The sequence below is a fragment of the Diceros bicornis genome, chromosome 14 (genome assembly GCF_020826845.1).
Source record: "Diceros bicornis minor isolate mBicDic1 chromosome 14, mDicBic1.mat.cur, whole genome shotgun sequence".
Lineage (NCBI taxonomy): Eukaryota > Metazoa > Chordata > Mammalia > Perissodactyla > Rhinocerotidae > Diceros > Diceros bicornis.
The window spans coordinates 22,505,157-22,520,163 of record NC_080753.1 but is presented as its reverse complement, the minus strand read 5'-3'; the positions used below and the strand labels follow the sequence as shown (position 1 = coordinate 22,520,163).

General features: G+C 47.1%; 1 protein-coding gene across 7 annotated transcripts in view; it reads left to right on the top strand.

Annotated features, from left to right (window-relative positions):
* The window catches only part of CUL9 (cullin 9), a 36,752-nt gene that overhangs the window by 17,739 nt on the left and 4,006 nt on the right, over nt 1-15,007 (top strand). For all 7 annotated transcript variants that reach the window (XM_058554326.1, XM_058554325.1, XM_058554323.1 and 4 more), the window contains exons 20-32: nt 241-374; nt 739-918; nt 1,105-1,214; nt 1,314-1,496; nt 1,644-1,804; nt 2,087-2,315; nt 2,413-2,602; nt 8,340-8,485; nt 8,636-8,765; nt 8,918-9,117; nt 9,545-9,795; nt 10,839-11,184; nt 14,824-14,964. In XM_058554326.1, the coding sequence (XP_058410309.1) occupies nt 241-374; nt 739-918; nt 1,105-1,214; nt 1,314-1,496; nt 1,644-1,804; nt 2,087-2,315; nt 2,413-2,602; nt 8,340-8,485; nt 8,636-8,765; nt 8,918-9,117; nt 9,545-9,795; nt 10,839-11,184; nt 14,824-14,964 (2,401 nt within the window). The remainder of the gene's footprint in view (nt 1-240; nt 375-738; nt 919-1,104; nt 1,215-1,313; nt 1,497-1,643; nt 1,805-2,086; nt 2,316-2,412; nt 2,603-8,339; nt 8,486-8,635; nt 8,766-8,917; nt 9,118-9,544; nt 9,796-10,838; nt 11,185-14,823; nt 14,965-15,007) is intronic.

The window sequence follows — 15,007 nt, the reverse complement described above, 5'->3', positions numbered from 1 at the left end:
CAGGGCTGAAGGGAGGAGGGGAGATGGTTAAGGGAGCAATAGGTGGTGGGAGACTTCTGTGGAGTCTGAAAGGTAAAGCCAGGACATGAGGGAAAAGTGAACTTAGGTGAGAAGTCCGTGCTGATCCGGGAGAGCTGGGTAAGGGACTGAGCATGGGGAGATTGGGAGTTGATTGCACTTGAGTGGAGGCCTCAGAGAAATCTGTGCCTTTATCCTTGACCACGCACTGTTTATTCCCAGACTGAACAGGGTTTTGCGCCATGAGCAGAATTTTGCTGATCGCTTCCTCCCTGATGATGAGGCTGCCCAAGCCCTGGGCAAGACCTGCTGGGAGGCCCTGGTCAGCCCCCTGGTGCAGAACATCACCTCCCCTGGTAACCAGCTCTACCCCTGGCCCCACTAACCAGCTCCTCGTAATTATTCCCAGGGGTCACCTGAGTTCATGCTCTTGGTGCTCTTGGTTCCTGTCTTATCCCTGAAGGCCTGTCGCCTCACTGTTCCTCTCCTTCCTGCCCCAGGGACTGCTCCCTGAGACTCTGGTATTTGAATCTTCCCCTCTGCCCCACCCCCAGCCTGTTACCATATCCTCAGACTCCAGCTGAGGTCAGCCCTGGTGAGGGGGGTACTAGGGTCCTGCTGCCCCCAAACCTTTCTGCACCATTGCTCCTTCTCTCTCCTCTTCCCGGGGTGTGTGTATCTCTGTTTCCCATGGAGACCTGTTCCTGACCTGTCTTCTAGATGCGGAAGGTGTAAGCGCCCTCGGATGGCTGCTGGATCAGTACTTAGAGCACAGGGAGAGCTCTCGGAACCCCCTGAGTCAAGCAGCATCCTTTGCCTCTCGAGTTCGTCGCCTTTGCCACTTGCTGGTGCATGTGGAGCCTCCCCCGGGGCCTTCTCCTGAGCCATCCTCTCGGCCCTGTGAGTCCCAGCTGTGGCCCGTTGAGCTAAGAATCTGGGCAGTGGTGATACCTGGCTCCTCCTCCTCCTGGGTTTTACTCTTCCTTACTGCTTTGCTATGGGCCTTTCCAGGGCTCAGTACCCAAGACCCCTGGACTCACTCAGGGGCTGAGATGACACCTCTTCCTTTGCCGTCTGTCTCCACAGTCAGCAAGAACAGTAAGGGTCGGGATCGGAGCCCCGGGCCTTCACCAGTTCTTCCAAGCAGCAGCTTGAGGAACATAACCCAGTGCTGGCTGAGTGTGGTGCAGGAGCAGGTGGGCAGAGGGAAGCTGAAGTCTGAGGAGCGGGTGGGGCTGCTAGACTGTCCACATACCGGGACTGCACCTTTTATGTTATTTCTCCTTTCTTCTCAGGTCAGCAGGTTCCTGGCTGCAGCCTGGAGGGCCCCGGACTTTGTGCCTCGTTACTGTGAACTCTATGAGCACTTGCAGAGAGCAGGCTCCGAGCTCTTTGGGCCTCGGGCAGCCTTCACCCTGGCTCTGCGCAGTGGCTTCTCGGGCGCGTTGCTGCAGCAGTCCTTCCTCACCGCTGCTCACGTGAGTACCACCAGCCTCCCAGTCAACAAGGCTGAGCTTGTGTTGATGCTCATCTCTTTCTGTGTGCCCCTTCACCTCCTTTTACTCCCTACTCTCCTACTCCACTCCCTCTTCATGGTTTGCTGGTGCTCTTTCCATTGCCCCCAGATGAGTGAGCAGTTTGCCAGGCACATTGACCAACAGATCCAGGGCAGCCTGACTAGGGGAGCCCCTGGAGTGGAAATGCTGGGGCGGCTTCAGCGGCACCTGGAGCCCATCATGGTCCTTTCTGACCTCGAGCTGGCCACTACCTTTGAGCACTTCTACCAGTGAGTGCAGGTCTGGAGAGGTAGGGGATGGGAGGCCTAGAGTCTAGAGAGGGTGAAGATTTGAGTCTTAGAGGGAAGATGAGGGAAGAGACAGTGGGAAGGAGAGATTAAGATACAGAGATGGACGTGGCACTGGTGGAAAGGGAGTGGGAAGGTAGAAGGGGTGGGGCCAGTGACTCAGGCAGGCTGCAACAGAGGGACCTACATTCTGGAGGGGGAGGCTGGACCTAGGCTGTGCCAAGTGCCCAGAATGAGGCTCGGCCTGGGCTGTGTGTGCTGCAGGCACTACATGGCGGACCGTCTCCTGAGCTTGGGCTCAAGCTGGCTGGAGGGGGCCGTGCTGGAGCAGATTGGCCTCTGCTTCCCCAACCGCCTCCCCCAGCAGATGTTGCGGAGCCTGAGCACCTCCGAGGAGCTGCAGCGCCAGTTCCACCTCTTCCAGCTCCAGTGGTTCGACAAGCTGCTCTTGGAGCAGGAGGATGAGGAGGAACAGGGCCTGGAGGAAGAGGAGGTAAGAGCAAGGAAAAAGAGTGAGAGAATAGGCAAGCAAGAGAAGACTGGACCAAAGAAGGGAGCCCAAGAGCCCTCAAAATCCTTCTCTCTCTCAGGAGGAACAGAAGGAAGAGGAGGCTGAGAAAGAACTATTTATTGAAGATCCAAGTCCAACAGTTTCTGTACTGGTCCTGTCACCACGTTGCTGGCCGGTCTCTCCACTCTGCTACATGTACCATCCCAGAAAGTGCCTTCCCACAGAATTCTGTGATGCCCTTGACCACTTCTCCAATTTCTACAGCCAGAGTGAGGAGATAGGGAGAGGCAGTTGGAGACTGGGGTGAGATTTGGGGTGGCAGGAGACTAAGAGGAGAGGATCAATGGACAGAAATGCGTAGATATGAAGAAAAATAATCTCTAGGGACAAGAATCTTCTAGGGAAGGGTGAAAAAGTGGGGATTAGGTCTTCATTAATTTCTCTTATCATTTCCTTCAACTTTGTATGAATTTGTTCTATTTTTCTAACTTCAAGTTGTATGCTTACTTAATTTTTAGTCTTTTCAGACTTCTTTCTAAGTAGAGGTATTTAAGGCTATTCATTTCCCTCTCAATATTGCCTTAGCTGCACTCTGTAAGTTTTTTGGTTTTGTTTTTTTAGGTTTTTTTTTAATTGAGGTATAATTAGTATTCAGTAGAGTGCACAAATCTTAATTACGACTTAATGAATTTCATATCCATATGCACTCCCATAACCGCCCCCAGATCAAGATGCAGAACATTTCCAGCACCCCAGAAGGCTTCCTCCTTCATGTCCCCTTTCTAGTTAGTATCTTCTTCCAAAAGAAGCCATTATTCTTCCCTATATCACCATAGATTTTTGCCTGTATGTGAACATCATGTAAATGGAATCATAGAGTATGTGTTCTGCGGTGTGTGATTTCTTTCACTCAACACAATGTCTGTGGCAGTTACCCAGGTTGTCAGTTGTATCATTACTTTGTTCTTTTGTATTGCTGAGTCATATTCCATTGTATGAATACATTTACCCTGTCTGCTGTTGATGGACATTTGGGATGTTGCATAAGTTTTTATTATGTAGTAATTTCCAAACAAATATTTCTTGGTTTAAGTTATCTTTTTGTTTTAGATTTCAACCTTCATTCCATTGTGGCCAAAGAACATGGTTTGTCTGATTCTGAATCTTTGCAATTTATTGAGATTTCCTTTATGACCTAGTAGAAGGTCAAATTTTATAAGTGTTCCATGTGTGATTAAGAAAAATGTGTATTCTTCAGCTGCTGGATACAGGATTCTCCATTTTCCACTAAACTGACCTTGTTAATTGTGTTGTTCAAATCTTCTGTAGTCTTACTCATTTTTGTCTGCTTGATTTATACTGAGAGACATGTACTAAAGTCTACCATTATGATAGTGAATTTTTAAACTTCTCTTCATGTCAATTTTGCTTTCTTTATTTTTTAACTGTGTTATTAGATACAAGTTTAAAATCATTTAACAGAGCTGTCCAATAGAATTTTCTGCAATGATGGAAAAGTTCTTTTCTGCACTGTTCAATATGATAGTCATTTGTGGCTACTGAGCACTTGAAATGTGACTATTTCTACTGAGGAACTGAATATTTCATTTTATTTACTTTAACCAGTTTAAATTGAAATAGCCACATGTGGCTAGTGGCTACCATAATGGACTATGCAGGTTTAGAATCTTCATGGTCAATTCAACCTTATTATTATTGAATTGACCTTCTTTCTTTCTAGTAAAGCTTTTTCTCTTAAAGTCTTTTTTGGTATTAGTAGTATACCAGCTGTCTTTGGTTTGTGTATCTTTCTAGTATATCTTTTTCTATCCTTTTAGTTGTTTTTTTGGATTGATAATTCTTTTAGGTCTCTCTTATTGTGGTAAAATATGAATAACATAAAATTTGCCATTTTAACCATTTTAAGTGTACACAGTTCAGTTATCCTTTTACTTAAAAAATTTTTTATTTGGAAATAATTTCAAATTTACAGAAAAATTGTAAGAATAATACACACAACACTCACATGCTCTTTATCCAATTTTACCTTTTGTTAACATTTTGCCCCATTTGCTTTTATCATTTGTTCTTTGTGTATATATACATATATAAAAATGTGTGTATATATGTATATGTATATATAGAGAGACGCTTTCTTTTCAGAACCATTGAGAGTAAATTGCATATATGCTGTCCCTTTACCCCTAAATATTTTAATACATATTTCCTAAGAATAAAGTTATTCTCTGGGCCAGCCCCGTGGCTTAGCGGTTAAGTGTGTGCGCTCCGCTACTGGCGGCCCGGGTTCAGATCCCGGGTGCACACCGCTTGTCCGGCCATGCTGAGGCTGCGTCCCACATACAGCAACTAGAAGGATGTGTAACTATGACATACAACTATCTACTGGGGCTTTGCAGAAAAAAAAGGAGGAGGATTAGCAATAGATGTTAGCTCAGAGCCGGTCTTCCTCACCAAAAAGAGGAGGATTGGCATGGGTGTTAGCTCAGGGCTGATCTTCCTCACAAAAAAAAAAAAAAAAAGAATAAAGGTGTTCTCTTACATAACCCCAGTTCATTTATCAATTTCAAAAATTTAACAGTGCTATAATACTTTAATCTACTTTCCATATTCCAGTTTTGTCAGTTGACTCCATAATGTCTTTTTTTTTTTTTAAAGTGAATGCACATTTTATTTTTATTTTTTTGTGAGGAAGATAGCCCTGAGCCAACATCCATGCCAATCCTCCTCCTTTTGCTGAGGAAGACCGGCTCTGAGCTAACATCTATTGCCAATCCTCCCCCTTTTTTTCCCCAAAGCCCCAGCAGATAGTCGTACGTCATAGTTGCACATTTATCTAGTTGCTGTATGTGGGACGTGGCCTCAGCATGGCCGAAGAAGTGGTGCGTCGGTGCGCGCCCGGGATCCAAACCCGGGCCGCCAGCAGCAGAGCGCCTGCACTTAACCGCTAAGCCACGGGGCTTGCCCCCATAATGTCTTTTTTTTTTTTAGTACAGGACAGGATCCAGTCTAGGATCGCCAATTACATGTAGTTGTCATGTCTCCAGTCTCCTTTAATCTGGAACACTTCCTCAGCCTTCTTTTGTCTTTTATGACATGGACATTTTTAGAGAATACAGACCTTTTAAATTTTCTAAATAGTTCCTCATTTTAAATTTGTATGCTATTTCCTCATGATTAGATTCAGGCTAAGCATTCCCAGGCAGAACACTAAGTGACATTATGTACTTCTCAGGGTATTGCCTTGGAAGCACACAATTTCCACCTGCCCTTGTTTTATGATGTTAATTTTGACAACCTGGTCAAGAGGCTGTTTTATTTCTCCACTGTGGAGTTAGTATTTTTTCCCCTTGCTACTATTAATAAGTAGTCTGTCAGGGAAGATACTTCAAAACCATGCCAATATTTAACTCTCATCAGAACTCTCCCAGTATCATTTTACTTTTAACTTTGCCATCGCTTATATTTTAGGCGTGTCTTTTAAATACCTAGAATTTGTTTTTTATTCAGCCTAACAGTCTCTCTTTTTGAGTTGTCAATTTTAGCCTATTTATAATTATTATGAGTAATGATATATTTGGCTTTTATTTCTAACCTCTTATGTTTTAGTTTACCTTTCTTATAATTTTAAATTTTAGTTATTTTATATATATAAAAGAATATATAAAACATGTACAGGTAAAAGAATAATAAATTGAACACCTTTGTAGATATGATTCTACCCTGGGTTTTTGTGCATTTTTTTCTTCTGTTGGATTGATTTTTTTTTAATTCCTTTTTTGTCTCTATCAGTTTTAGAAGTTACACATTCTATTTCTATAGTTGATTACCCTTATATTTTTAACCAGTATGTTTGACTTGTTAGTATCACTTCCCACCTTCCTGAACAATAAAAGGACCATAGAAAATCTTAACCTCAGCTCTGACTCCCATCTTACTTGTTACTGTTGTTCAGTATTTTTGAATTCTTTTTTTACCTCCCGTCTAGTCATTATTATTGTTTTATTCAGTTGATGTTTAGATTTGCTGTCATACCAGTTGCTTAGTCATGGTTCCTTTTGCATCTTGACCCTTCTTTCTGAGTTCAATTTTCTTCCTAAAATATGTTCTTTAGAAGTTTCTTCATTGAGGGAGTATTGGTGAAAAACTTTATCAGTTTTTATTTGAGAATGGCTTATTTTCATCCCCATTTAAAAAATCTTTTCATTATGATAAATTTCAGACATATACAAAAATAGTGTAGATAAACTCCAGTGTACCAATATATATTGATTCATGGCCAGTCTTTTTTTTTTTTTTTTTTTTTGTGAGGAAGATCAGCCCTGAGCTAACATCCATGCCAATCCTCCTCTTTTTTTTTTCACCGAGGAAGACTGGCCCTGGGCTAACATCCGTGCCCATCTTCCTCCACTTTTATATGGGACGCCACCACAGCATGGCTTGACAAGCGGTGCATCGGTGCGCACCCGGGATCTGAACCCGGGCCACCAGCAGCAGAGCACGCGCACTTAACCACTATGCCACAGGGCCGGCCCCTCACGGCCAGTCTTGTTTCATCTAGACCCCCACCCACTTTCCCCAGCCCTAAAATTTAAAAGCAAGGACACTACAATTATCAAACCTTTAGAAATTAGTAACAGTTCCTAATATCATCTAAGATAGTCAGTGTTCATATTTCCCTAATTGTCTCAAGTTTTTAAAATTAGTTTTTTTTAATTTATTAAGGATCCCAACAAAGCCCACACATTGCATTTGGTTGAGTTATATCTTTTGTCTCCTTAATCTGTAGGTTTCTGCCTCCCTTTTTTTCCCCCTTGTAATTGTTTGTGGAGGACACTGGGTTGTTTGCCAAATAGAGTTGTCCACAGGCTGAATTTTGCTGGATTTTGTATCTACATGGTGTCTTCTAGCATGTTCTTCTGTCTCCTTTATTTCCTGAAAACTGATATTTAGATGTAGAAGCTTAATCAGATTTGGGTTTGATTTCTTGGGCAAGAACACTTTACAGGTGGTATTGTATTCTTCTACCAGGAGGTGTGTTACATCTAGCTGTCTCTCCTTGTGATGTTAAGATGGATCAGTGGACTTCAGTGTTGTCAGTCTGATCTCTACATTATATATAGTTTCCCATTAGCTTTTCACTAGGCAGTCATTATCATTGCTTAGGTCTATCATTTCATTAGGGGTTATGAACTAGTGGTATTCTAGTTTTGTCAATCCTTCTTCATGTATTAGCTGGAATGCTTTCTCTGTAAAGAGAAACTTCTCTCATCACCTTTTTGGTTACCCTGAAATACGGTTTATACAGGAAAGGCTTGATTCTTTTCTCTTCCTAATTTTTAACCAGTTTTCAAAATAATGCGTTAGTTCTCTAGCATCCTTCAAAGATGACCAATGAAGTCTTTTTAAAAAATATATCATTATGAAACTCATGGATTTTTAAATATTTCATGTGTTTCAATCCATCACAGGTGTTATTTTTTTGATGTTCAAATTGTCCCATCTTTGGCTAGAGAGCACTTGTCAGATTGGCTCCTTTGACACTCTCTCCCTTTGATAGCATCCTTGATTTCTAGTATGAGCAAACACCCTAGACTCACCTTGCCTGAGGAGGAGGAGGAGGAAGACATGGAGGAGGAAGAGGAAGGAGGAGGAAGAGACCCAGCCTACTCGGTCTTTAAAACTGTCAGCTCCTTGGCAAAACCCAGTTCTCCTCTCTCTGGTGCTTCTTCCATGGAGCCTGCCTGGCGCAGGGCTCTGCACAGCGTTGGCTCCCAGATACCTGTGGCTTGCCAGGGAGGCAGACACAGAGGAGGCTGAGCTCCGGAAGCTTGCCAAGGCACCTCTATGTCCGTAGATGCTGGGGCCCTCCTCCCCACAGGGCCTAGCAGGAGCAAAGCTTGACTGATGGCCCACACTCGCCTCAACCCCTAACCCCCTTGTTTTCCGTACTCTTTGCCTCCATCCTTCTCCTTGACACTTTCCCAGGTCAGAACCATCCAGTCCTGGACATGGGACCACATCGGCGACTGCAGTGGACGTGGCTGGGCCGGGCTGAGCTGCAGTTTGGGGACCAGACCCTGCATGTGTCCACCGTGCAGATGTGGCTGCTGTTGAATTTCAATCAGATAGAGGTGACTCAGCTCATTAGTCTCCCTCTGTCTTCTCTTCCCCCTTGTCTGTCACTGTTCTCCTGAACTCTATTCCTCCTTCCATCCTCCCTCCCTCTCATTTTCCTTTCCTTTAACTATCCACTCCTGACTGGCCCTGTTTCTCCTCACCAGGAGGTGTCAGTAGAGACCTTGCTGAAGAATTCTGACCTCACCCCAGAGCTGCTGCTCCAGGCACTTCAGCCCCTCACCTCTGAGAATGGCCCTTTGACCCTGCATAAGGGTCAGGACTTTCCACACAGGGGTAGGTCACTCGGGGCTAGGCTGAGCCTTTGCTCTTGGGGGTGGGGCTCTTAGGGTGGGGGATAGTATAGTAGGGAATGAGAATGGGGTCCCCTTCGCCCCCACTCATCTGCCCCTTCCCTTCCTCGGGTACTGACTGAGAGTGAGTTCCAGGTGTGCTGCGGCTCCGGAAGCCTGGGCTCCAGCCCTGTGGGGAGGCCCTGTGGCTGATACCTCCCCAGACGTACCTGAATGTAGAGAAGGATGAGGGCCGAACCCTGGAACAGAAGAGGAACCTCTTGAGCTGTCTTCTTGTCCGTATTCTCAAAGCCCATGGGGAAAAGGGCCTCCACATTGATCAGCTGGTTTGTCTGGTAGGCAGAGAGGGACTCATGAAGGTAGGGGAGGGAGGGAGTCATGCTCGAGGTTGGGGGTTGGAGCCAGGGGTCATCACAAGGGAAGGTAAACTCTCTTACTATGAGACTGTGTAGGGTGACATTTCCATCTGGGTTTCCAACAGGACAGTTAGACAGAAGGGAGAAACAAGACATGAAGGTTTACCATGTGCCAGGCCCTATTCCAGGAGTTTACATGATTAAGTCATTTAATCCACACAGCAGTCCTATGAGATAGGTGGTGGTATTATTGTTATTATTACTATTATCCCCATTTGACAGATAAGAAAAGTGAAGCATGAGAGCATTAGTACCTTATCTATAGTCACACAGCTCGTAAGTGGCAGAGCCGGGAAGGCTGGCTCCTCTAGGTAAAGGTGGCCTGCCTGTTTCCTCTCCCATTCAGGTGCTGGAGGCCTGGCAGAAGGGTCCAAATCCCCCCGGAAGCCTGGGCCGTGCTGTGGCCGGGGGCGTGGCCTGTACCAGTACAGATGTCCTGTCTTGCATTCTGCATTTGCTGGGCCAGGGCTACGTGGAACGGCGTGATGACCGGCCCCAGATCCTGATGTATGCCACCCCAGAGCCCATGGGGCCCTGCCGGGGTCAGGCAGAGGTCCCCTTCTGTGGCAGCCAGACCACCGAGACCTCCAAGCCTAGGTAGCCACCCCAGCTCCTTCCCCCTGCTGCAAGGGCTCCAAGCCAGTAGAGGGGGATGGGCTCCCCAGGACAGATGGCACTACAGTGACATGGGAGGGGTTGTAGTGCCAAAGCCTGGCTCCCTTGTAGAAAAACACTTCATTTCTTTCTTTGTCTCACCCCATTTTCCTGTCCCTGTTATATCCCCCACTTTGCTTGTCCTCATTCCTCCCATTCCCTGCTGTCAGCCCCTTCTTTGCCTTCCCGATCAGGGTCTTGCTGTCCCCATCCTTCTAGAGCCTGCCCTTAAGCAAGGGACCCTGACATGTAAGCTCCTTTATATACGTCTCTCATTCTAAGCAAATATGAAATATTATGCAAATATGTATTGAGTGCTAACTGTGCACTCTGCTCAGTGAAATATGCAAACTCTAGTTTTTGGGAAGCCTGTTCTGTTTACAGAGGAATTTGCCATAGGATTCCCCTGATTAGCTGGCACCCCTGAAGCTTTTTACATCAGATCAGTTCACCAGAAGTTGTTATGGCACTACTTTTATGCCTGCTATTTGCATTGTGTGTCAAGTGAATTCTCTAGAGTAATCTTTCTTAAACTTTCACATGCATACACATCACCTGGGGATCTTGTTAAAATGCAGATCCTGATTCAGTAGAGCTCTCTGTGATACTTATGCTGCTGGTCCAGAGATCACGCTTGGAGTAGTAAGACTGCAGACTGCTGTTTCTCAGCAGACACGCTGGTAGCATTTTGGGTGGGACCTACAGTGGGATTGTCCCATCCGCTAGGTCAGTTAGCATCCTGACCCCGGCCCACTAGGTTCCTGTAGTGCCCCCAGTCATTGCTACAGCTAGCCCCACCCCCTACTTACAAATGCTTCTGTGGAGGGCTATGCTCTGACAGTTGGTTTGAGTGGTTATCCTCAGGCTGGGTAAGCAAGTGTGAGCAGGGGTGCTCAAGCAGGGGGCTGGGACCAGGGTGGGGTTAAGTTAGTAGGTTGGATAAGCAGGGCAAGGAGACTGACCACTGACTCTTCTCTCCCTCCAAGCCCAGAAGCTGTGGCCGCCCTGGCATCTCTACAGCTGCCTGCAGGCCGCACCATGAGCCCCCAGGAGGTAGAAGGGTTGATGGAGCAGACAGTGCGGCAAGTACAGGAGACACTGAACCTAGAGCCAGATGTGGCTCAGCACCTTTTGGCTCATTCCCACTGGGGTGCTGAACAGCTGCTGCAGAGCTACAGTGAAAACCCAGAGCCACTGCTGCTGGCGGCTGGGCTGTGCGTACCCCAGGCCCAGGCTGCCCCTGCACGCCCCGACCACTGCCCTGTCTGTGTCAGCCCCCTGGAGCCCGAGGACAACTTGCCGTCTCTCTGCTGCATGCACTACTGCTGTAAGGTAAGGCCCCGCCAGCTTCTCTCCTGCCCCTGGCTTTCCAACCTTTGGGAACTCGGGTTCTAGCCCCAGCACTGCCATTTCCTGACCTGGGCAACGTTGGACAAGTCTTTCAGTCCCTCTTAAACTAGCTTTGTCATCTGTAAGTGGTGCTACCTGCCTTGACCCTCTGAAGTATGGTTGTTAGGATCTAGCAATATGTATCAGTGGTTCTCAAACTTTGCTGTGTGTTATAATCATTGGGAGCTTTTAAAAATCCTGAGGCTCAAACTATACCCCAGAGCAATTAAATTAGAATCTCTGGAGGTGAAACCCAGGCATCTGGAGAGTTAAAAACGCCTCAAGTGAGTCCATTGTTCAGCCAAGTTTGAGAACTACCGATAGGTAGCTAGATAGAATATATATATATATTTATACACATATATATACACAGACACACATATATATAACATATACATCAGGGCACTTTGTAAATGAGAAGTGTTATTAAATTGCTTATGACTATAGTTTATGGTTTCCGTATCACCATTCAAGTCTCTATCTCAGAACATCATTACTCCTTTTATCATATCCTCTCATTTAATACAAAAATAAAAAGAACATCATCACTCCTTTTATCATATCCTCTCATTTAATACAAAAATAAAAAGAAATGGTGTAAACCAGGAAATAGCACAAAAGTGAAGGGAATTATGGGAAGTCAGGGCTTGCTGCTGTACAGCTGAAGCAGAGAAGGCTATAGAGGGGGAGTGAGGCCAGGGGAGAGGGGCTGAGGTGCGGGGACCCGGGGTGCTGAGTGTCTGATGTTCCCTGCCTCACAGCTCGTAGAACTGCCTCCAAGCCCAAATCCATCAGCTTAACAGGATGAGCGCCCTGGTTGCCATGAATTCTAGCTGCCTCTCCCACCAGCGTCTCCCGTGGTGGGTGATCTGGGACGTGCGCATTTGCATGCGTGTGTACTTGTGCTTTGTCTCCTGCCCTTTTGCTCGGCTTCAAGTTATTCTTCTCACAAAGTCGCCTGTGCTTCCTTCTTCCCAGGTTCTTAATCATTCCCTTTACACTTGCGTTTTTTCATCAACTAATATTTGTTGTGGACTTACTATATGCATAGCACTGGGGGCTGTGTGAGGGAGTGGGAAAATCCCAGCTGGAAATGACTTGGGAGCTACTAATAACAACAGCTGATATTTATGGGGGACTCACTCTGGGCCATCCTGCTGTTTTACATGCATTATCTTGCTTAGTTCCCATAATAGTTCTCTGAGGTGGGTATTTTAACGATCCCCGTTTTACAGATGGCAGATGGAGGCCCTCAGAGGAGAAGTAATTTGCCTGAGGTCAGGATTCGAAGTTTGGCAGTCTCACTCCAGGGCCCACCCTCCACACTCTTATGATAAGTGCAGGAAGAAGATACAAGGGGTCATGTCATAGGAAGTGATTGAGCTTGGCAGTGGGATGAGGGGCTTGTTGGGGACTTTAGATTAGGGAAGTCAGGGTCCTCAGACTTTGACCAGTCTGAGGAGGTGAATATCTAGGGGAAGAGTGTGGCAGACAGAGGGAACAGCAAGTGCAAAGACGCTGAGCCTGGTGGCTAAAGCAGAGTAACGTGGTGGGACAGCGGAAGGGGGGAAGATTTGGGAGGTGGACAAGGGCCCAATTGGTTGAGAGTAGCAGACGGTTTAATTTATGGGAAGCCATGGTGGGTTTTAATCTGGGGAGTGATGGGATCTGATTTACATTTTTGGAAAGATCCCTGTGGCCCTTGTGTAGAGAAAAGGCCTGGAGGGAACAAGAGTGGCAGCAGGGACACCGGTTTGGAGACTGTTGTACAAGCAGGCAAGAGATGGTGGTAGTTTGGCCTAGGGACAGTGGAGAAGAGAGAAGTGGATAGAGTGGGATGCATTTGGAGGGCATGGTGGCTTAGATGTGGGAGCTGTGGGCGCTTAGGACAAGGGAATCAAGGATGACTGGGTGTTTGACCTGCGCAACTAGGTGGATGGGATGTGTCATCGTTTACTGAGTTGGGGGAAATGTGGGGGCTGGGGCTAGGGTGGAGAGCAGGGTTTGGAGGGGAAATTCAGTCTATTGTGGCCATGTGAAGTCGGAGCTGCTTGTTGGACACCTGTGTGGGACTGGCAAGTGGACAGTGGATTTTTGAATTCATAATTAAGTGGAGAGGTCTGGCTGGCATCACCCAGGAGAGAGAAGCAGACCCAGGATGCTGAGTTTGGCACCCCTTCTCCCCCTCATAGAGAAGTAGAGACAGGGAGTCTGAAAACACAACTGAGAAAAACAGGCTGATTGAACAAGTCCCTGCCAAGGAGGAGCCTCTGAATTAGTCACAGCTGAGGGGCACAGACAGCAAGCAAGAGAACTCAGAGAAGGGAAATCCTGGGGTCAGAGCAGTTGGAGAAGGCTTCCCAGAGTGAGCCGTGAGTGGCAGGCAGGATGGGCAGAGGGCAGGAGGTGGGACAGGCTGGAGACTGCATTCCAGTTTGGCTGGGCAGCGAGGACAGCATCAGCCAAGAGTGAGCCCTAAGCAGAGGGGCTCCTTAGGGGGTGGGGTGTGCTCCAAACTGAGAGGCCAGCCTTTGTCCTACAGGGCAGTGTGCCCCTCCACGGCTATGGAGGATCCTGATGCACCTGCAGGACCTGAATTTGAAAAACTTTCTCATTTTTATCTCGAAAATGCAAGAATTTTGCATTCAACTTACCAATTTATTTGGGCTTGTTTCACTATAAAAAGGGTTTTGTTTTGTTTAGTACTTTTCTCTGAGTAAAATAGTCGATGAAGTGCTGCCCATTTATTCTGGAACTTTGGTGCCACCAATACGCATACTCTCATGGGGGTTCAGATGCATCGGTGGTTGGCAGTGTGAGGGAGGGGGGTTGTTGATGGAGGACTTTGGGAGGCTCAGGCAGCTGGTCATGCATGTACCAAGTGGACTGTGGGGAGAGATGGGGGTAGGAAGGCCGTTACTGGGATAGGCTTCTGTAGCTGCTTGGGGCTGAGGGGATCATGGCCTGGTTTAGGGTGGGGCAGTGACATGGGAGCAAGAAAAGCATTTGAGAGACTTGAAGTTTCCGACACTGGTGACTGGGGGAGTGCTGGTGCCCTTGATCAGGATTTGGGGAAGCAATGGGCAAGCCTGTTCTGTGGAGAAGAGGCTGAGACTGGGGAGATGGGACCATCAGGACAGGCACTGAGGTGAGCAAAGGGAGCCAGGAAGAGAGGCCGCAGCTGCGTCTGCAGTGTCCAAGGCCAGCCACCCCGTGGGGAAGGGGTAACCCACCTCCCCAGGCTCCTTTTTCTCTGACCTTCTTGCTTTCTCTTAGAACTTGAATCTTTCTTCTCCTTTTTTGTGATTCTCTTTACCCATTGTCTCCATGTCCATCCCAACAATAATTATAATTAGGCCACTATCCCGGCCTGCACATCCTCAAAGACAACTGTAATTTGGGCCAATCCCAGGAAAACCCATGGAAGCTGGAAAGGTGAGGGTCAGTTTTGAGGGTGATCTAGAAGGAGGCTTCTCTTGGCCTTCCACGTCGTCAGGGAGGGCGCTGGTTTAGCTCCCAGGACACCGTCCTCTTGTGGGGCTCCTGCACCATCCCTGAGCGGCCCCTCCTTTTCCCTCCCAGTCTTGTTGGAATGAGTATCTGACGACGCGAATTGAGCAGAACCTCGTGCTGAACTGCACCTGCCCCATTGCCGATTGCCCTGCCCAGCCCACCGGAGCCTTTATTCGTGCCATCGTCTCCTCACCAGAGGTCATCTCCAAGGTAGCCCCCTGCTCTGAGAGAGGCACCAGTTCACAGCCAAAGG